Source organism: Babylonia areolata, chromosome 1, assembly GCF_041734735.1.
Source record: "Babylonia areolata isolate BAREFJ2019XMU chromosome 1, ASM4173473v1, whole genome shotgun sequence".
Classification (NCBI taxonomy): Eukaryota; Metazoa; Mollusca; class Gastropoda; order Neogastropoda; family Buccinidae; genus Babylonia; species Babylonia areolata.
The window spans coordinates 22,013,868-22,036,504 of NC_134876.1; the positions used below are offsets into that span (position 1 = coordinate 22,013,868).

The following is a 22,637-nucleotide window of genomic DNA, read 5'->3' on the forward strand; positions in this document are numbered from 1 at the left end:
CAGCCATGCCATACAAAGATTAAGAATGCACACCACACAGTTTGCCCTCTTTTTTTTAAATTTATTTTTCCTTCCCACTTCCTGCCCATCTCACAATGACTCCACACCCTTACAGAACTTTTTTGAAACAAAAAACAACTTCTCTCTCTCTCTCACCCTCACACATGACACAGTCACTCCCTTTCTCGCTAGAATAATCACCCCTTCCTTTTTCCTCCCTAACTAGATCCTTTGAAATATGCAATTATCCTATTGTTTTCATTTCTGAAGTCATAAAACACTGAGCACTTGAGGTCATTTTAAATGCACTGATACTATCACCTGAAATTCAGTATGAACACTACATTGACATCAGTTTGCTGTATGTTAGTTTTCAGCTCTTGAACATGGTATGTCCAGTCGTCAACCGAAACTCTTTGACATGCAGTTGGTCATAACAGGCTGGGAGTAAAAAGAATAACATCATCATGATTCTCACATACTGGAAGTAAAAACATCAATCCTGACATCAAGTTGATTTCCTTGAGGGCAACTCCAGACAGGAGGCAACACAAGTACCCATGAATGACTGTTTAAGGCCCGTTGAAGAATTCTATACTGAAATGTACATCTGCATTATGATGGAACAAAGAGCGAGTTTGCTGATGGTGTTTATGCAGTGAAACCTGACCCTGACACGACAGTTCACTTTTCCAGCAGAGTTTTGAGGCGGTCGCCGCTTGTGAAAAGAATGTAGGCAGTGGCAAGCGTCAGTCCAATGGCCCCACCCCGTACACACTTCTTCCACCCAGCTGTTGTCAAACAGAGCATAGGCAAATGACAATCAGAAAGGCATGTTCATAGAATTATATACAAATCTAATAAAGCAGAATCTGAAAGCGAACTGAAAGCAATTAACCCCTTGACTGCTGCTGATGACAATGCTTATCAGTGACGAGCTGTCACCTTTGTCAGTTACGACAAAGCTTACAGATTACCATGTCAGACACTACTGTATCTGGATTTCTTCCTCTTTGGGACTGCATTACCTTGGTTAAGCAAAATCAATAACACCACTGAAAATTACACAAAAAGTACTTGTGCCACACTGATCTCATATCACCAAGGTTCAGCACTCAAAGGTTAAAGTGAATGAAATAAAAACAGTTTTTGTTATGAACATTTTTAGTTTGACCTGAACAGATGTCCAATAATAAGTAACACTGAATATTAGTTAAGATCTAAATCAGCATAAAAGACTTACCCTATGCCTATGTTCACATAAGTGAATAAAATACTATTGATCCTTCACATATGCTTTTAGTATTTTGTCTCCCTTAGATAATGTTGAAAAAAAGGAAAAATCAATTTGGGACACGGCTGTGTCCCTGACTTGACAGCAGTGAACAAATAAATCACATGTCAGTAAGAGTACCTTTTTTTTGAACTCACAGAAAATATAATTTTCAATTTATTTATGTCAGTAACGATTTCCTGTCTGAAGTTTTTATTCCTCATGCAAATTGTTTATCTGAAATGACAACTTAACACTCCAAGTATTCTTCAGTCAAAGAAAATGTTTTAAAAGACTTTTAAATTCTGTCAAATGTTAAAATGATTTAATATCATACTTTTTACTTTCAACAGTACTTGCTTTGAGATTACTTCATTCATGGTTAAATCATAAACCATCTACATTGATATAAAAGAATTACACACGACCAGAATGGAGAGTCAGTCAGTCATAAGACCATGCTGTGCTGGTACCTGAGGATTTGTAAAGCAGTCCTGTGGCAGTTCCAGCAACGACTGTGTTCAGTTCATCATCCACACCTCTTCCGTACGACAACACCACGCCAAACACGCTGTACATCAGGGCTGGGGACAACACAATTATTAAAACTATAGCACACTTGCCTCAATTATTGATAGTACACTTGCCTCAGTTATACTATATAGTACACTTTTTGTCTCAATTATCAATAATACACTTGCCTCCATTATTAACAGTGCACTTGCCTCAATTATCAATAGTATACTTGCCTTAATCAAATGTAAAGGAATCATGAAAAGTACACATTCCTCAAATATCAAGGAATTGCTAACAGTACTCATTCCACAGTCAAATATATCCCAATGAAAAAAACAACAAAAAACCAAAAAAGAAACCATAATAATGACATAATTTTGCTAATAGTACACATTTCACAGTCAAATATATCTCAATTAGAAAAACAAACAGAGCTAAAACATACAATTTTTATTTTATTTTTTTAACAACTTAATGACATACTTTTCTTGGAGGCAAATACAAACTGAAACAGTTTTAATTATTCCTCCCGACAAAGTTTCACAGTCTGCCCATGATTAAAAATAATGCATATTATCATCCTAAGAACACTGCACTATGAAAATGATTTTTTTTTTTCTAACGCAAATGCACAGCACATGACTTTTAACACTTCAATCTCGTGAACACAACTGAACATCAAATAAACTGAAGAGGAAATGTATGCGTACAGGAACATATGAAAAGATGTGTGCATTTAATCTATAATCTATTTTTTAACTTTAAATATGCCAGTGTGGGTGGGTGCGCAGGGGTTTGATGAGTGTGGCCCATTTTTGTTCATTCCTTATTTCAGTGATCTGCCCTCTAAGTATCTTCCATTTCCACTTTATTATGTTTTTATGTATTTTCCTACGTGTTTATTTTTAGCATTTCTTTTCCTTTCATGTTAATGTATACTATTAAGATATCGAACAGATATTAATGTACAATATGCTGTTTCTCGGGATAACTGCTCTGCAATATCAGCACACAGAAGCGGAAAATAACTAAATTTTCAAATATATAGTTTTAATTCGACAAAAACAGTGAGATATGTTATAAGTTAGAGGTTAAACTATGCACTGGTGCAAAAAAACTCGATTTACCCCAGATGGACCCTCAGCACTGATTTTGCCTATAGCGCAATTGAATGAAGTGCGAGTTAACTATCATTTCATGGGAGACGGTCACAAATATTCGAGACAATATATACACATATGTTCTTATGCATGTGCTGGCTGTGCCATTTGTGTGTACACAAGTGTGTGGGTTTGTCAGCACACCTGTTCATGTATGCATGAGTGCATATGTACTGGAATGACAGTTTGCAAAGAACAATTTTACATCTTTGCAAAGTTTGGACACAGCCAGTTCTCTCAGCATGTGCATGTATATGTCATTTCAAACATCAAATAATGTCTTTGTTTTCCATGTAAATACATCTGGTTTTTTATGAACACATGCACACCCATAAAACCCAAGTAAGAAAAAAAGGAAAAGAAGAAAGAGTGAAAGATGACATACCAATAACTCCCAAGGTTTGAGCACTTGATGCTCCCTGTTTTGTGATGAAGTTCAGCATTCTGAAAGAACATGAACAAAATCCTTGAAAAACTTAACACATGGTGGGAAGGGAGAGCACCAGGAAAAATGTCTAAATCAGTGGATGCTACGCTACATATTGTAAATCTACTCTTAGCTACTATCAACCAGTGACGAAGAAATACCTGAAATATCCAAAATTCCAAGATCCTTGAACAGAATAAAAAGGACACAAAGAATTGAAGAAAAAACAAACTCTGATGCTTTCACCTTCACAAACAACAGACATTATAACTGATGCATTAAAAAATGTGTGTTATTATATAAGTAAGTGTGTGTGTGTGTGTGTGTGTGTGTGTGTGTGTGTGTGTGTGTGTGTGTGTGTGAAACAATGTAATCCTCCATTCTTAAATGGAATTAAAAGATCTTTAAAACTTTAATGAGTGATACAATGTGTGCGTGCATGTGTGTGTGTATGCTTACTCAGATAACTATTAACTTACATACCTATAATCATATCATATGAGCATGACAATGTACGCATGCATGAATGCATGTAAATAAACAAAGATGTGGATGAGAAGAGAAAGAAAGCATAGACTTGTGGATTTCTCTAAAAAATACCTGGCAACAAAAAAACGTTTTGTATATCTACAAATCAAACAAAAAGCTCCCTGCAAACGAAACTGCTTTAACATACAAAACAAAATTATTTCATGAAAAATGTTCAAATACAATAAATTTTGAAAAAGACTGGACAAATATTTTTACACGAAATGAATGACAAAACAAAACAGTACAAAGCCAACCTTCTGGCTACTTGCACAAGTTACTAGAATTGTGTGGACAGAAAAGAGAAAAGATTTTGAACACAAGCAATACAAACAGATGAGATGCCATGGCACAACTGGTTAGGCATTGGACTTCTGATACTGTGTTCACCAGTGGCAAGGGTTCAATTCCTCATCCAGTGTTCACCAGTGATCATAATTCAAGTATCCATTTTGGCAATGTGTTGTGTTATAGGGGAAAGGTGCTTTACTCAGATTTTCTTCACTCTACCCAGGTGTGAACTGGTACCTGACTTCAGCTGGTAAAGGTAAAAATAATGGAAAGAAACGACCAAGCTCTCCCTTCCTATGCTGAGCACTAGACACAGTGGATACAAATTCACTGCACCCAGGGTCACAAGAGACTATGGGACCTTTAAGTTCAACCTTCTGTTTTTTTTTTTTACATGAAAACAGTGCAAAGCTAACCATCTGGTTACTTACTGTGTCCTCCGTACTGCCCCTGTCAACTGATTGGCGCTAGTTTCCCTGAAGCCTGTGTACAAACCATTCAACCCGCCAACAGCTGCCCCTGTGGGAGGATACAATGTACAGGTTAATAATCATAACAATAATAATGTGAATAATAATAATATACTGTACTCATACGGCGCAAACCCCCCATGTATTCAGTAATTTACAACGGTTATTCAAATGTTTAGCATACTATCAAAACTGCAAGTGAAGGGAGAAATAGCTGCACCAATGATGTATGTTGTGTTTTCATTGGGTTGGGTGTTATGGAAAATGTCAAAAATACTGACAAAGCAATATGGCTGAAAAAAGTAGCAAGAAACAAAAAATAACAAACATTATCAAGCCCAGTTCCAATAAATCTGATCTATGTTTCTGTCTTGTTCTAATACAACATTTATCATTAAAGGTGTTAAAATTATCAGAAGCCAGTCCCCTTAGTTCTGATATATATTTGTTTCTTGTTCTAATAAACTAAGATGGCATATTAAGTTAGAAATATTACACAAAAGATGAAACTAGTGTTATAAACTTTTACATATCATTGATACATTACATAATTTTGTGAAGGCTTTAATTTCATTGCATGAACTAAAGATTACATTTTATTTCATTATTAGCATTATGACACCCAATATTTTAACAAACTATATTGGGGAAGTTAGTTTTGGGTATTCTGGGTTTTACATTACATAGGTTATTAGCATTATAACAGACCTATGTTGGAACGACAGATGTTGAATAGAATGTGACAATGTGTCCAAATGAAAAGGCAGAATCCCATTTTATTTTGCCCTGCAAAGTCTTTTTCTTAATTTTTCCTTGATTCTTTTTTCAGTATCTTTAAACAATTTTACCAATTATAATCCTTTTGAAATTGACAGTTACTGATTAAAAAAAGATGCTTATTATAGTGTTGTGTTTCCACAATGTATCTGTAACGTTAGCACTTTCGTCTCTTCTCACCCCCCTTTCACATCTTTAACCCCAATATACTATCTTTTTTTCAATTTAACATTGTTCTACAAATATTGGACTTCAATTAACCACAGAGAATGATAAGATTCAAACAGGCAGGATTCAAACAGTTTGATTTTTGGGGGATCATGTCACATATCATGGCCTCAGTTCTGGAAACTGACCCATATCATTTACAATACTTCATTTGCAACAAATATGTGCTTCATTTTTTCTTCTTCCCCCAAAACATGGCAGACAGGAGCAGTGTGTCATACAAAAATATATATTATGAAAAATAATGCACAAAAAATGCCAACTCATACCTCTACAGAAAGTATACATAGAAAATGCGATGTATGGAAATAAAGTGTTATCACTGTGTGCAAGATTAAGATTTATTACGTGAATATTTTATACAAAAAATACATACCTAAAAAGACAGACCCCCCAATCTGTGAAAATGACAACTCCAGCCGTCCTCTCTGTCTGCTGGCTCCCTCCGGAAATATGAACTGAGAATCTGAACCCTGACAATAAAAAAAAGAAGAAAAAAAGAGAAAAATGAGTGAATGAAAGAAAAACAAATCAGAGAAAAAAAGGAAAGAAGAAACACAAAGGAGATAAAAGAAAAATAAATGGCATTCAAAACTTTTCTCAATTTTTGTCATTATCTTTTATGATCTCAGATCTGAATTTCATTAATAATTGGATTACTGGTTCCAATTACTGTCTGGAAACAGTTGTGGAAAAGACAGACTATCAATTCATTCAAGACTCTTAGATACTGAAACATATGCCTCCCCTAAATCTTACCTCCATGCACAGATCCCAGATGATATAAACTTTAAATCAGAATTTTCAGGAACATACAAATGTGATGCTGTGCAGGCATGTAGCTTCAAAGTCCACTTAATTTTTTTTTTTTTATAATCTTTTACAATTTAGTGTCAAGGTTTGTGAACTGATCCATGTATGCTACACCAGATCTGCATAAAAAAAAGAAAAAAAAAAAAAAAAAATCAGGGAGCACATGCGTGACCAATGCATAAACCAATCAAGGTCTTAAGAAAAAAATTAATGTGAAAACATGCCCACCAATAAAGATTCCCACATTTTTGTTTGATTATTTTGCTGTTGTTTTTCATTCTGGGAAAAAAAAAAAAAATCAGCAACCATAACCTCCATAATGGACATTAATTTTTATGTAAGAAATACACTTATACTAATATACAGCTACTCTGGAATGCTCTAACAGTATCAATCAGCACTTCTGTCCCATTCCTTTCATTGGTCTTGGAAAGCCTGGAGTCACTACAAATGTCTCTACAATTGTACTTATATAAACTTCATTTCAGCAGTTAAGCTGTTTAATCATCTAAATTCCATGAATATACTATCTCATGATAAAAAAAAAAAAAGCAACCTCGATCGATGTCCACACTGGGCAAATGCTACTATTGCTAGCCACACAGAGAGGAAAAAAAACAAAAAAACAAAGCAAAAAAAAAAAAAAAAAACCAAAAAACCCAGTAAATCTAAAAAAGATAAATATGTGTTTAATTAATCTTAAATTTTGGCAAGTTTAAGTAACTTGTAATGTACATTTTTCCCTTCTTTGTTTGTTCATCATTCAAGGCAATTAATAAATAACACTGACACTAGTAACAGCATAGCTACTGCCATCAATTATAAAAGACACACATACACACAAAAAGACTAAAATAAACAGCTTAACATGCACAAAAAGCAAAGATTTAGATGATTTAGATACACTTCTCACATACAGGGCTTATATAGGAAGGATCAAAGTTGAGGTATGGAGACATGATGGAGCCAGCAGGCCCTGCTGTCACTGAAACAGAATACAAAAAAACAAATATATCATTTATTGAGTGTTGTATTGTATTACTCTGATTGATTACTTCATTTGTTAACATTTATCAACTGATGTTTATAACTTATTTAAGAATATAATAATGCAATTACTGATACTACTAACAACTTGAACTTGTATTAATTGTAATGATAATAACAGTATAACAGAACAGACAGTGACACACTTCAGTAAAAAAAAAAATAATACAAAGGCAATGTACTAATGCAGCATAGACTGTGTGTGTGTGTGTGTGTGTGTGTGTGTGTGTGTGTGTGTGTGTGTGTGTGTGTGTGTGTGTTTGTGTGTGTCACTGTGTGTGTGTGTGTATGTGTGTGTGTGTGTGACAGAGAGAGAGAGAGAGTCAGAGAGAGAAAGAGAGAGAGAGACTCAGAGAGAGAGAGAGAGAATTAATTAATTAATTAATTAATTAATTAATTAATTAATCAATTAATCAATCTTTATTTTCCAACGGTGAAGATATTACTACCGTATTAGCACTTTGGCCGACTTACACATCTGCCGTTGTTCTAAGAGACACACAAACACATATGCATATATATAAATGTTGTTATACTAAATACATGTATAATGTACAAGTAGAACACAGCGTGACACTGAGAGACACATCTGTATGAAACGGAAACGCACACACACATACACACACACACACACACACACACACAAAGTAATGATAAAATTTAAGCACCGGTGTGAGAGACATAAAAGATAGCAACTAAGGAGACGGGTAATTGGGATATGGACAGATGGAGGCAGGACACGTTATGTGGGGGGGAGGGAAAAAAAGAAAGAGAAAGTGAGCACACACAGAGAGAGAGAGAGAGAGAGAGAGAGAGAGAGACAGACAGAGACAGAGACACACAGAGAGAGACAGAGACAGAGAGAGAGACAGAGACAGAGTGAGATGGAATGATATGTCAGTACGAAATCAGTGAGAAAAAAGAAAAGAAAAAGAAAAAAAGAGTTGGGTGAGGATGGTTCACAATTTGAGTATATATAGAATCGTAGACATGACCAGACTAGAGTTTGTTTTCATTAGTTTATGTCCACTGTAAGGAGAAAGAGGGGGGGGGGGGGGGGGGGGGGGGGGGGGGGGGGGGGGAGAGAGAGAGAGAGAGAGGAGAGAGAGAGAGAGAGTGCGTGCGTGCGTGCGTGCGTGCGTGCATGTGTGTGTGTACTATTATTAGTGTGTGTGAGGGGCCTGGATTTGAGAGAGCTCTCAGTTCAGCATGTGTGTACATCCTATTTGTGTCCCCTGGAACTACAGCAAAAGATAGGAAATGAATCAAAAATGACAAAAAGACAGTCACAGAGTGGTGAACGCTGAAGAAGAAGTATCAGTATCAGTAGGTCAAGGAGGCGTCACTGCGTTTGGACAAATCCATATACGCTAGGCCACATATACCAAGCAGATGCCTGACCAGCAGCGTAACCCAACTCACTCTGTCAGGCCTTCAGAAAAAAATAGGAAGAGAATAAATAATTACTTTAAACAAATAAAGAAGTAAATGAACATTTAAATATGAAAGAAAAACAATAACAAAAAAGAAGTAAATGAATATTAAATATGAAAAAAAAAGAAAAAAAAGAAAGATAATGATAATAATAAATAGAAAAAAAGACAAAAAAAGGGGGAGAAAAAAAAAAGAAAAAAAAGAAAACGACAATAATGATAATAAATAAATGAATAAGCAAATAAATGTAAAACATACAGACAAACATACACACACACAGAGTGACACATGCATAACAGATATGCAACAAACATGCAGTTCCACAGATATGAACAGAAAGCACAAACACACATAAATGTACAAGAGCCCCGACACACACACTCCATCTCCCAAATTACCCTGCACCCCCCCCCCCCCCTCCCTCCCACACTCATTCCTAGGCTACATATTGCAGCTTCCACGGCACACACACACACTCACTTAAAATGTTTAATACAAGCACACACCCATACCTCCTCCCCCCACACACATACACAAATATATGCACACCCACACGTTCCAATATTCTGTTGCTCCCACAATACAGATATGCATACACACACCTCATCCTCTACACACACACACATGTGCACAGAGCTCTCCTGACATATGTACATTTATACACTCGCAAGCATACAAACACACACAGACACACATGCACGTGCACACATACACAAACACACACACACAGGCTGCCACCTACTGGCCGCAAGAGGGGTGGGAAAAGATCTCTGATGCCAGGAAATAGTGAGTCTAGTGTGTTGCTCAGTCTATTGTATTTGGAAAAGCTCAGAGAGACTCTGTTCTGTTTTGAAGAAATCTGCGCAATGTTGGTTTGGAAAAGATGCCAATGTTTGTTTGATTTGCAAAGCATCGTGCTCTACCTTTCATGCTAAACTTACAGCCGCTCCCTCTCTCTACCTTTCAATCCTTGAGGCAATCGATGGTGTGATGGCCATGTACCTGTTCTTTGTGGTATTCTCTGACCTTTCTGAGGATTTCTGATTTTCCTAGATGGAGGCCGCTGATTGTTGTTGCATTACCAGCAAGTCTGTCAGCTCGCTCATTTCCCTTAACACCTCCATGTCCTGGGCAGTATGAACATGTAAGTTTTTTTAATCTAAAAGTTAAGCATTGCCTCATGCCACTCTGGGCTTCCCATTCCACTTTCCATTTTTCGTATGAGGTTGAGTCCGTTAGAATAATGGCGTGTTGGTTTCCAGGAATACCGATTGATGATTGCCATTGGAGAGCATGTGTCACAGCTTCAACTTCCGTCGTCAAGCTGGAGGTTGTGACTTTGTAGGCAGCATTCTTTTCCCTAATTGTTTTTTTTTTTTTTTTTCCCATTTTGTTTCGCAGTGAATCCCCAACCGGACTGGTCTTTGCTGACTGAGCCATCTGCGTGTATGATGATGTCCTCTTCTTTACTGTTCTCTTCTATGTTTACTGTTCTCTTCTATGAGTAGTTTCACTTCTGCATCAGGTTGATGAGAAAAAGTGTGTGTGTGTGTGTGTGTGTGTGTGTGTGTGTGTGAAGGAGAGAGAGACACACAGAGTAAGAATCATGAACGAGCGATCAGGGACTGAAACGGGCTGAAGGTCACACGCATCACACATATACTTTAAAGTAAATCAACGAACCTGGAACGTTCATGGAAGGGTCGGCAGAAGAGTACGGTGAAAATATACTTTTGGGCTTGTTCTGATCTTCCATTTTGGAATATGTGTGTTTTTTGCCTCAAGAAAAAATCGAAGTGGAGTAGAGTCCCCTCACTCACATGGAAATCGTGAGACTTTCTTTCACCAGACGGAAGTTACGTAAATAATAAATTGGTGGATTGGACGTAGCAGTATTATGCAAAAGTACGTTGTTTTAATTGCTATATTATATTACTTTCAATATTTATTACCAGTCCTCTCATTATATTTTTTATATGTTGTTGAGCGAGAGTGATGTTAATGGCACCAATGACATAGTAATAAAGGCAGAACACTTTCAAGGTCCAAAACCAGTCTAGTTTTAAACCAACTAAAGGGAGGCAATACTATCAGTGAAAGTGCAAGGTCACAAAGCAGGAGTGTCGGAACAGAGTTCAGTTTCAGTTTCAGTAGCTCAAGGAGGCGTCACTGCGTTCGGACAAAACCATATACGCTACACCGGAACATAGAGAGAGAGAGAGAGAGAGAGAGAGTTGAATTGAATTCAACTGAAATGAATAATTTGTTTTTAAGTTGTCGGGTTGGAGATTGTGACTGTACGCGGCATTATATTCCCCTCCTTTTTTCCCATTTTTTCCGTTTTGCTTTGCAGTTAGTACCCAGCTGGACTGGTCTTTAGTGACTGGACCATCTGTGTATGTGATATCTTCTTTACTGTTTTCTACTGTGAGTAGCTTCACATGTGCAGCAGTTCTGTCATCTGGCTATTCCCGACAATGTCTTTCAAGACATTACCTTGATTTAACAGATAAAGTGATTTATTCATTTAGTATTTTTATATTTTTTCTCTTACTCAGTTGCATTGTGGTCCTGTGTGTGTGTGTGTGTGTGTGTGTGTGTGTGTGTGTGTGTGTTTCCTTGTTATTTATACTGATTAATTCCCCGTTTAATTCCATTCCCCCTTCTCAGTCACCTTCTCATCTACTGAGCTCAGTTGTACCCCACCCCACACCCCATCCCCCGTTCCTCCACACCCTCACCTGTTCCTCATCCCCCCCCCCCCCTTTTTTTTAAATACCAAGTTTAATTTAAGATTATGACTTATTAACTACCGGTAATGCATTTGTATGCCGAACTTTCGTATTTCATTGTACGCACCACAATGTATTAACAAATTTACTGTGACGTTGATAGTGCAACGCCTTAACTTCCCTCTCCGTCTCCCAACCTTATCCCATCATGTTCATGTGAGTGGTTTTGAGTTAATGATGGAGTGAAATGTGTGTTGTTGGGTTTTTTTTTGTTTTTTTTTTTAACAATGCTTTTTCTTTGAATAGTTTTTTTATTTTCCGAACGACGAGTCTGAAGGCGAAATTGATTGATTAATTGATTGATTGATCGGTCGATCGATTGATTGAATAGGTGAATTGATTTATTGTGTTAATAATATAATAATAATAATATTTTATTTTTATATAGCGCTATAATACAAGCATAAGCAAGCTCTGAGCGCTTTACAATCCAGTACCTAAAGTGAAACAAGAAAGCAAATAAAAAGTAGTAGAAACATAAAACAGAATCATTAATATCACTGAAGTTATAAAAACACAATGCATAAAACTCACAAAGTAACATACTATCAATACTACAACTGTTACACTCCAGCACTCACACTAACACACACGCACAGACACACACATGATTAAACGGCTGAGATGACAGCAATTTTCACTTAAAATACATACATGTAAAAAGGAACATAATTGTAATCTGCATGCCATAGATTTTGTAAAAATTGTAAAATAAAATTTTGGATAGAAAAGGTAAAAGGGGTAAAAATCGGGTCATTCTCTCTTTCGAACCACACCACCACCATCCATCTACCCACTCTCCCATCACACACACTCACATTGCCATGGGCCTGGGACAACAGCACTATTTGAGTTATGACAAATATTTTTTTAGAGAGATAAGTTTTAAGATTTGCTTTAAAAGTAGATGGATGAGTTGTTTGTCTGAGAGCAACAGGCAGAGGATTCCAAGTTGCTGGGCCGAAGAAATGGTTGAGGTTTTCAGGTCTCTAGTTATTTCGGTTTTGAGCGAGAATGGCAGCTAATTTCATTCCAGGTTTTGCCTGCTGCTTTCATTTCGTCATCAATGCTTCCGTCTTCTCCATGTGCATTGTGGTCTGTGGTCTGCCTCTCTTTCTTTTCCCTGGTCAGTGGTGTCCATTTAAGGGCAGCGTAGTAAGGGTGTCTGATATTCTTCATCCTCAGGACGTGGCCCAGCCACACCCGGCGTCTCTGTTTCACCTTATCTATGATGTTGTTGATGCCTGTGTGTCAACTCGCTTCATTCTTGGTGACATAGTGAGGACGGTATGAGGATTCGACGGAGACTTCACCGTCGTTCTAAGCCTCTAAAATGGCTTTCTTCTTCTTCTTTCTTCTTCGTTCGTGGTCTGCAACTCCCAAGTTCACTCGTATGTACATGTATGACCATTTTTACCCGGCCGTCATGTAGGGTAAACCGGTTTTCAATCTTCAAGTGTTCAGTTTGGTGTTGATATGCAAGAGGATTAACTAGTGTTCTGCAGTCTATTTTATTGAAGGCCTATCCTGCAAGACCGATTCTGATGGAGATATCCTTCTCGATGTTGCTGTCATCTGAGATGTCACTGCCAAAATACTTTAGTCCTGAACTTCTTCCGGCTCCACACCATGTTAACTTTCTGTGTGCTCTTGTTCTTCGTCACAGTTTCCATCACCTTGGTCCTGTCAGAATGGATCCCATGCTTCCTGCCTTCTGATTAACTGTCTTGTCTTCAATGTGCGTTTGTGTGTGTGTGTGTGTGTGTGTGTGTGTGTGTAGGGCGTTAACATCCGTGGGTTCTTTTACATGCGCTAAATGCACCTGCACATTCAGTGGACCTCGGTTTAGTGTGTGCATGTGTGTGTGTGTGCGCGCGCGCGCTTGTGTGTGTGTGTATTTGTGTGTCTATGTGTGTGTGTGTACGCGCGTGTTTGTGTGTCTATGTGTGTGTGTGTGTGTGTGTCCGGGCGCGAACTAAACACACACAGCTGTGTCTATGTATGATGTGTTCATATGTACGAGATTGTGCGATTGTGCATGTGTTTTGAAGTCACTGTGCGCACGGCATGTGTTCGCCGACAGAGAACATAGAGACAGACGGACAACGCACGGAGAGAAAGAGCGAGGGTGAGAGAGGGAGGGGCGGGGAGACAGACAGACAGACAGAGACACAGAAAGAGAGAGACAGAGACATAATGAAAAGAGTGTGTGTGAGAGAGAGAGAGAGAGGGGGGGGGGAGGAGGAGGGATGGAAGAGGGGGGGGAGACACTGCAGATACAGGCAGACAGACTGAGAGTCAGAAATAAAACTAAGGACAGATCAAATAACACTCAGAACAGATGAAACACTCAACTCTCAAGACATGAAATAACAGTCAGGACACACTCAACTCCGAAGACAGGTGAAATAACACCCAAGAAACAACAACACGTATAATCCGCTGCCGCTTTAATGCTCACTGCGATAAATATCACTATGTACTGTTTGAAGTATTGCACTTGATCCTGTGCACACAAAGAGCCAGCTGGACCCGAGGAACCCCACACCTTTCACAATATCAGAAAACATATAGCAGGTCAATATCATGTCAAAAGTCCCATAGCGTTTTAGCGGCGGATGGGAAAGTGAATTCCTATTCACCGTGTCAATAGCTCGACATGGGAAGGCAGGACCGGGGCTTCGAACCCTGATCACTGGTGAACACTGGATCAGAATTCCATTCTGCCACGGCGGATCCTTCAGAAAACGTAGCAAAAAGCAAGAAAACATGTAAACGTACATTGTTTGTTACACACAATTTCAAAGTCCCACGCAGCACTGCCTTCGTCGCAGCGAAACATCGCATACGGACTTTTTGCAATAAATATGACACGACAAAACTGTGGACAAGCAACAATGAAGTGATAGGCTACTGCATACATGACAACGTAATACACATTGTGGCAGTTTCAGTGAAATCATTGAATGTGTATCACCAAAGACTAGGCCTGTATATACAGGTTCTTTATGAAGATCTTTGGTATCATACAGAAATAATGAGAAGTCGTAAAGGAACCTTTTGCAGTCTCTATCTTGATCGTGATATAAATGTATTAATCACGGATGCGATTCTGATCACAATGATGATGACAATAATTGTTGGGATGCTTTAAATGGGACTTGCATTCCACATGAAAAATGTATTAATGTTAACACGTGTCACACACACACACACACACACACACACACACAACAAACAAAAACCAGTATACACATACACAATTATCATAGTGACTAGAGTCAGTAGAGATTCATGCCCGAAGCTTTAAAAGCCACATGCAGGTCCACTTCACTTGAAGAATTAGTGCAGTGTCGATGCGCTCGCCCTGTGTCAATTTCTGTCCCTTGCAGTATCTGTAATCATGTGCTGTCTGTCTCTGTCAGTCTCATTCTGTTTTTTTTTTTTTTTTTTTTTGTGTGTGTGTGTGTGTGTGTATGTATGTGTGTGTGTGTGTGTGTGTGTGTGTGTGTGTGTGTGTGTGTGAAACATGCAGATTAACTCGCTATTTTGATGCTTTCTTATCATCATTATTAACATTTTAGTACCAAACCTCCAATGAGCAATTTATAATGATTACAACGAAGTATTTCATATTCTGAATTGCTTTTCGTAAAATATGTGTTACTTTGTGTGTGGGGTGGGTAGGGGGTGGGAGTGGTGGCGGTAAATCTAGCTGCGGTGTTGTATTAATTGCTTCTGTGTATTCAGCTTTATATGTGTTGCTTTTTTGATCTTTTGGTTCAACCTTTATCATGATTTGCGTGCGTTGAACTCGGCTGTGGGGCTGAGATATTGCAGGTGTGGGGTGAGTGACGAGGCTGTGGCTGTGGGGCTGAGATATTGCAGGTGTAGGGAGAGTGACGAGGCTGTGGGGCTGAGATATTGCAGGTGTGGGGTGAGTGACGGCTGAGGCTGTGGGGCTGAGATATTGCAGGTGTGGGGTGAGTGACGAGGCTGTGGGGCTGAGATATTGCAGGTGTGGGGTGAGTGACGAGGCTGTGGCTGTGGGGCTGAGATATTGCAGGTGTGGGGTGAGTGACGAGGCTGTGGATGCACAATCATTTTCCAGTTCATATCATATCAAGCGTCACGGCTTTTAGGCTTTATCAGCCTTTTGCCTGATCAATTAGAACTTTTTTTAATTTCCTTTTTTTTCTTCTTTATATATATATATATACATACATACATACATATATATATATATATATATACATACGAGTGTGCAATTACTAATGTTATGGCTATCTTCCTATGCTTCCTATGGAGAAAACTTGGAATCCACAATCGTTTTAGTGTTTATCTAATAAATTCTTAAAACTGTTAAGTGTTCCTACAGTGACAATGTTACTGGGCAGATTGTTCCAGAAGTTAAACACCCTGTTAGTAAAAAAAAATAAAAATAAAAAAAAAGTGTGAAAAAAGGTTTGATTTGGTGAATGTCTTCATTGGTTTTAGTGGGTGTCTCCTGGTATGATTACTGTCCTTCAGAGTGAAAAGATTTTGTATAGTGCTCTTATCATAATGTCCATGTAGAATCTTATATGTCGTTCATGTGTTGGATAAATAAAGATGTTTTGTTGTGTATGGTATTGTATGACAAAATTCCAAGTATTTTACTAAGGGACGTAATGATCACTTCTCTCAGAACTCCTAGCAATGAATTGTTTTATATGGGTTGTTCCCCTTCTACTACTGAACGTAGATCTTCCAAAACTGTCATTTTTTTTTTTTTTTTTTTTTTTTTTTTTGCATCGAGTTCCTCTTTAAGGCGAGCAAACTCAAGCATGATTGGTCGGGAGAAAAAGAGGTCCGAGCTTGAAAGAAGAAAAAAACCCAATGTGCTCTGATTAGTAATACCGATATTATGTCATGTTTCCAAATGAAACTAATGTTTGATTTATAATTACTATATAACAAATTATTTTTCAACTTTCGTCAAGATTTCAAATCAATGAATTGTAGACATATTTCAAAGCTGAAACTCCCCCCCCCCCCCCCCACTCCCAGTAATACAAAGATAGTAACTTTAAATGGTCATGACAAAAAAAAAAAAAAAAAAAAAAAGGACAGACATCTAAGTATGAGCAACGGCTGATTACCATCGTTGGACTTGGACGTCCCTATCCCCCCCCCCCCCTCCTCCGGGGCCCCCTTATCTTAATAGTGAAAGTGAAACTAGATTTACAACCCCATTCCGATTGTAAAAAGGTGGGGTTGTTTTTTTCCCCACTGAGTTACGTCCCTTTCTCTATAGCTAAGCTAACCCGGAGGATGGCGGACAGCCCGAAGGATGAACTGGGTCATGTCTATGCGGCATCATTTCACTGTCCTAGTTCACAAGACCAAAGAGACTGCCGTGGAAAATCGTTTTATGGGTTGGCAGCGCATGGAATATCTTTTTATTTATTTATTTATTTATTATATATTATTATATACTGTCTGTTGGGTATTTGCGTACAAAACTGGCGACACTGACGTCATTTTTCAATGCTGTTTTCCACGGAAAACCACTGATGATGAAGATGATGAGGATGATAACTGACAATGATGATGATGATGATGATGATAACGACGACAACGATGACGTCGACGGCAACGACAACGATGATATAAGAATTATGAATGTACACGATGACGTTTTCCTGGGCCTGTATTGGGCAGGACAGATCCTAATGATGATGATGATGATGATGATGACTATACCGACGGCAACGATGACGACGGTGACTGAGAATCTACACGACGACGTTTTCCTGGACCTGTGTTAGGCAGGACATATCCTCTGTGATGATGATGATGATGATGACGACGACAACAACGTCGACGGTACCGGTACGACAACCCGACGACAAACGACGACTGACCATGACGACGACGACGACGACGACGAAGGTGAAGACTACAGAACTACACTACGACATTCTCGGCCCTGTGGTAGGTCGGGTAGGTTCTGGTGATGACGGCCAGGAGGAGGATCCCGATGGTTCCCAGCAGGAGGGCCCCAGCTGCCCCCAGCCCGAAGGCCCAGCCCAGTGTCGGGGGGTAGAGGGAGGTGACCCCGGGCCAGGAGGGGTGGGAGGGCAGGTGGAGGATGCTGACCAGTGTCTCCATGTAGCGCGTGCCGAACATGCCGTGACTCACGCCGATACCCAGAGCTGGTGCCACGTGCAGGACAGCGGGACATGGCATGAAGAGAAAGACAATACATGTTGTGTATGTATCAACGAGGGTGAAAAGATGAGCATCGAATAGGCGGGGTTTTTTTTCGGTTTTTTTTTTTTTTTTTTTTTCCCCTTTAACAAGACAATACAAATCATACCTGTATCAACGAGGGTAAAGTTTGAGTATCGAACATGAGGTATTTATCTATTTATTTATCTATTTATCTATACATGTATATACCTACACAATATACGCACTCACACACACACACACACACAGAGGCGTGCGCGCACACACACGCATACATATATATACCGACTCAAAGTACGCACATACACGCACGCACGCACACACACACACACACACACACACACACGCGCGCGCGCGCGCGCACACCCCCCTCCTTCCACACAGACACACACACACAGTCCACCAAAAAACTAAGCTCGCCTCACCCCCCCCCGCCCCCTCATCCCTCCATTCCCAGCCTCCCTCTACCCCCACCCTCCCCTTCCTGCCCCACCCCCTCCCCCATCACTCCCCCAACCAGGCCCCCGAACCCCCCAAACTGAACTGACCAGCCACAAAGCAGCAGACGGAGCAGAGCACCAGCAGACCGCTGAACCTGACACCGTGACGGAGGTAGTGCAGCTCCAGACCTCCACACACACAGGCCAGCACCCCCATCAGCGTCCCCACCACCGCTGTGGCCTGACTCGCCCGCCACCACCCTGCACGCGCACACACACACACACACGCGCGCACGTGCACGTGCACGTGCACGCACACACGCAGGCACGCACGCACGGCGCGCACACGCACACAAACACACGCGTACGCACGCACACACACACACATTAACACACACACACACACAAACCGCGCACATGCACATGCACACACACACACACACACACACACACACAGGCACACAGCGTCAGACTGGAGCGATTTTTGCTGTTTCTTGTAGCCACAATCAGAACAGCGAAAATAATCATCATTATCATTGTCATCGTCATAATCATCATCTTCATCAACATCATCATCGTCGACCATTATCATCCTTGAAAAACAAGCCATTCGCTCTTTTCTATGTACGTCAATATCTCCAACGCCACATCCCCAACCCTCTTTAGAACCCTCCTTCTTCGAAATGAAATAACTGGGGGGAAAAATTAACTTAAGAAAAAGACATCACGACTTTTCCTTGTCGATCACCAGCTGTTCTCAACCCCATATAAACTTGGAAAACGGACACTGAACATGATCTGGTCAACACCCACTTCTACAGCATGAACAAAACAACGACAAAACAAAAACACAACAACAACAACAACACACACACGCACACACATACACACCTTAAAAAACAAATTAAAAAAAAAACTCACCAGGGAACTCAGACGACCCCGGAGTTCGGCACGCCCTGATGACGTCGACACGGCCACCACCACCACCACCACCCACCTCCTCCAACCCCACCTCCACACACCACCTCCACAACCCAACGTCCGCTCCCGCCCTCCTCACAACCCTCCTGCCCCCTTTCCCAGCGTCACTCTCCGCCCCACCGTACACGGTCCCTGACCCTGACCCGGGCAGCAGCGGCAGTGAAGGAGAGGCGGTGATGTTGTTGAGGGCTGTCAGGGCGGGGTCATCTCCGCCGGCTTCCTTGAGGAGGACGAGGAAGGCCGCGTAGGCCGGGGGTCTGGCCTGGTCTCTGATCCAGTAAGGGGAGGCCATGCCCACTGTCTGCATCAGGGTTCCCACGGCGATCATCGCCAGGCTGCCCCAGCGGATCAGCCACTGGGACGTCGGTACCATGCTGGTTTGGCTTGGCTTGTGGTGGTGTGCGTGGGTGGTACGGGTGTGGTACGGTGGTGATGGTGGTGGTTTGGTGTGGTAAGGTTTGTCCAGGTGGTAGTGATGGAACCTTTTATTTCTATTTCTTTCTTTCTCTTTTTTTTTCTTCTTTTTTTTAAAAAATATTTATTCAGGAGGTTGATTGATTCGCAGGTTCGTTGTCTGGGTCACTTTGTTGATGTCACAGATACTGATTGATACTGATGGTGATGTTCACTTGTTATCATACGTATTTAGACTTTGAAAAAAAAAAAAAAAATCAGGAGGTTGATTGGCTGATGTGTTCGTTATCTGGTGACTTTTGTTGATACCGCACGTATTGATTGATACTGATGGTGATGTTCACTTGTTGTTATACTCATTATCACACGTATTCAGACTGGTAGTGATATTCACTCGATATTATTTACACATGTTTGCCGTTCGATGTCAGAAACGTGTCGAAGATTGCAGCGTACAGCATGGTGTACGTATAAAGTTGTTGTGTGTGTGTGTGTTTTTTTTTCTCTCTCTCTCTAAAATTGAAGCTCACTAGTAGTAATCATTGCCGCACATATTCGTTATCAGATGGGAGATTAGCATAGACTGTTGGTGTGGTTGTTGTTGTTGTAGAGTAGCATAGACTGTTGGTGTTGTTGTTGTTGTTGTTGTTGTAGAGTAGCATAGACTGTTGGTGTTGTTGTTGTTGTTGTTGTTGTAGAGTAGCATAGACTGTTGGTGTTGTTGTTGCTGTTGTTGTTGTTTAACGGTCGCCGCCGTTCCTGCCGCTGTCAAAACGTTGTTGTCTCCCGTCCGAGCACTTGTCACGTCCAGAACAACCTGTTGTAGCATGGACACGAATAAATATATATAGCTGAATAAAAAACAACAACAACAACAACAACAACAACAAAAAAAAAAAAAGCAACAAAAACCCGTACATAAAAAATACATAAGTAAATAAATGGATAAATTGATAAATAAACTAAAAAAAAAGTGTGAATAAATAAATAAACAGGAAGAAATGAATGAATGAAAAAAAAGAAAAAAGAATGTATTGATAAATGAACAGATCAATGAATAAGTACGTAAATACATAGAATAATTAAACTGATAAATGAATGAATAAATAAATAAATAAATAAATAAATAAACAAAAAAGCGGGGCGAATGAGTGACATATTCATTACACCCTACAATGGAGATGGCGGAGCTTTGAAATCGAGATCGTTGATTACGGGGACTGTCAACAGCAGCCGCTGTACTGTCTGTCTGTATGTCACTCTCTTTCCCCTCCGCTCTCTCTCTCTCCCTTCCCCCCCTCTCTCTCTCTTTCACCCTCCCATCTCTTCTCACCACCACCCTCTCTCTTTCAATTCCTCCAATTTCTCTCTCCTCCCCCTCTCTCACCCTCCCATCTCCCCTCAACTCTCCCTCTCTCTCTTTCACCCCCTCCAATTTCTCTCTCCTCCCCCTCTCTCACCCTCCCATCTCCCCTCAACTCTCCCTCTCTCTCTTTCACCTCCTCCAATTTCTCCCTCCTCCCCCTCTCTCCCCCTCCCATCTCCCCTCACCCCCTCTCTCTCTTTCACCCCCTCCAATTTCTCCCTCCTCCCCCTCTCTCACCCTCCCATCTCCCCTCACCCCCCCGTCTCTCTCTCTTTCACCCCCTCCAATATTTCCATTCCCCTCTCCCCCCCTCTCTTTCCCCCACCCCTCCCCCACGCCCCCTATATCTCTCACACACCCCCTCTCTTTCTCTGTCTCTCTCTCTCAACAATGATGGATTATCACGATACAGATCAATAGCTGGGATATTATACATCTCTCAGCTGAGCTGAACACCAGCTGGCAAGGTGTATATACGAGTGTGAGTCACCGTGCCAATAATAAACCAACTGTGTATACATGTCAGCGTCTACACAAAACAAATGTGTGTATGTGTACAGAGTTCGTAAAAAAAGAAATAAAGTTCACATGCGATTTTTCTTCTTGCGGCGCGTTGTGAAACGACGCTGAATTTACGACAAAAATAGCTGTGCATGCAGCCTGTATAATTAGCAAACAGACATAGCAAGAGTTGCTTTCTTGGTATTTGTTATAGAGGTAACGCGTCCGCCTAGGAAGCGAGAGAATCTGAGCGCGCTGGTTCAAATCACGGCTCAGCCGCCGATATTTTCTCCCCCTCCACTAGACCTTGAGTGGTGGTCTGGACGCTAGTCATTCGGATGAGACGATAAACCGAGGTCCCGTGTGCAGCATGCACTTAGCGCACGTAAAAGAACCCACGGCAACAAAAGGGTTGTTCCTGGCAAAAGTCTGTAGAAAAATCCACTTCGATAGGAAAAACAAATAAAAACTGCACGCAGGGAAAAAAAAAAAAAAAAAAAAAAAAAAAGGGTGGCGCTGTAATGCAGCGACGCGATCTCCCTGGGGAGAGCAGCCCAAATTTCACACAGAGAAATCTGTTGTGAAAAAAATGAAATACAAATACAAATACAAATCCACCGCTATCCGGTTTATAAAAAAACTGGATTTTCTTTTCTTTTCTTTTTCTTTTTTTTTTTCAAACGAATTTTTCAAGGTGTTCATGGTACAAGTGTGCCTGGAACACACACTGGTGTGTTCATCACATCACAGACCACTGGCGGCCTGCATAATTCAAATAATCTTCCTTTAAAAAGTTATGAATACACCATACCTGCTTTCATTAATTGTTCCTTAACTTTTTTTTTTTTAAAGTCTCTTTTATACGGATTAGATTTACAGTTTTTACTGACAAGGAAAAGGATCGTTGAGCGTGTTCTGATTAAGGTGAAGCTCCATGAGAACTGA

General features: G+C 40.3%; 2 protein-coding genes across 3 annotated transcripts in view; both read right to left on the reverse strand.

Moving 5' to 3' along the window:
* Window positions 1-90: 90 nt before the first annotated feature.
* Window positions 91-10,813, reverse strand: LOC143280879 (mitochondrial import inner membrane translocase subunit Tim23-like). Its single transcript, XM_076585628.1, has 7 exons — window positions 10,648-10,813; window positions 7,401-7,468; window positions 6,047-6,143; window positions 4,627-4,714; window positions 3,335-3,393; window positions 1,747-1,857; window positions 91-791 (listed from the first exon to the last, which is right to left on the reverse strand). The coding sequence occupies exons 1-7, from the start codon at window positions 10,718-10,720 to the stop codon at window positions 685-687; spliced, it is 603 nt and encodes a 200-aa protein (XP_076441743.1). The 5' UTR covers window positions 10,721-10,813; the 3' UTR covers window positions 91-684.
* Window positions 10,814-16,947: 6,134 nt separating this feature from the next.
* Window positions 16,948-22,637, reverse strand: part of LOC143291555 (uncharacterized) — a 14,603-nt gene continuing 8,913 nt past the window's right edge. For both annotated transcript variants that reach the window (XM_076601461.1, XM_076601471.1), the window contains 3 exons: window positions 19,352-20,642; window positions 18,539-18,691; window positions 16,948-17,953 (listed from right to left, as the gene is read on the reverse strand). In XM_076601461.1, the coding sequence (XP_076457576.1) occupies window positions 17,706-17,953; window positions 18,539-18,691; window positions 19,352-19,784 (834 nt within the window). In that variant the 5' untranslated portion in view covers window positions 19,785-20,642 and the 3' untranslated portion in view covers window positions 16,948-17,705. The remainder of the gene's footprint in view (window positions 17,954-18,538; window positions 18,692-19,351; window positions 20,643-22,637) is intronic.

Bases quoted from the DNA above. Each gene is read 5' to 3' on its own strand.
- LOC143280879 (XM_076585628.1), bottom strand. From the start codon at position 10,720: ATGGAAGATCAGAACAAGCCCAAAAGTATATTTTCACCGTACTCTTCT. The intron at 6,144-7,400 runs GTATGTGAGAAG...TTTTATTGTCAG, and splicing joins ATCCTTCCTATATAAGCCCT to GGTTCAGATTCTCAGTTCAT. The intron at 4,715-6,046 runs GTATGTATTTTT...ATCCTCCCACAG, and splicing joins TGGGGGGTCTGTCTTTTTAG to GGGCAGCTGTTGGCGGGTTG.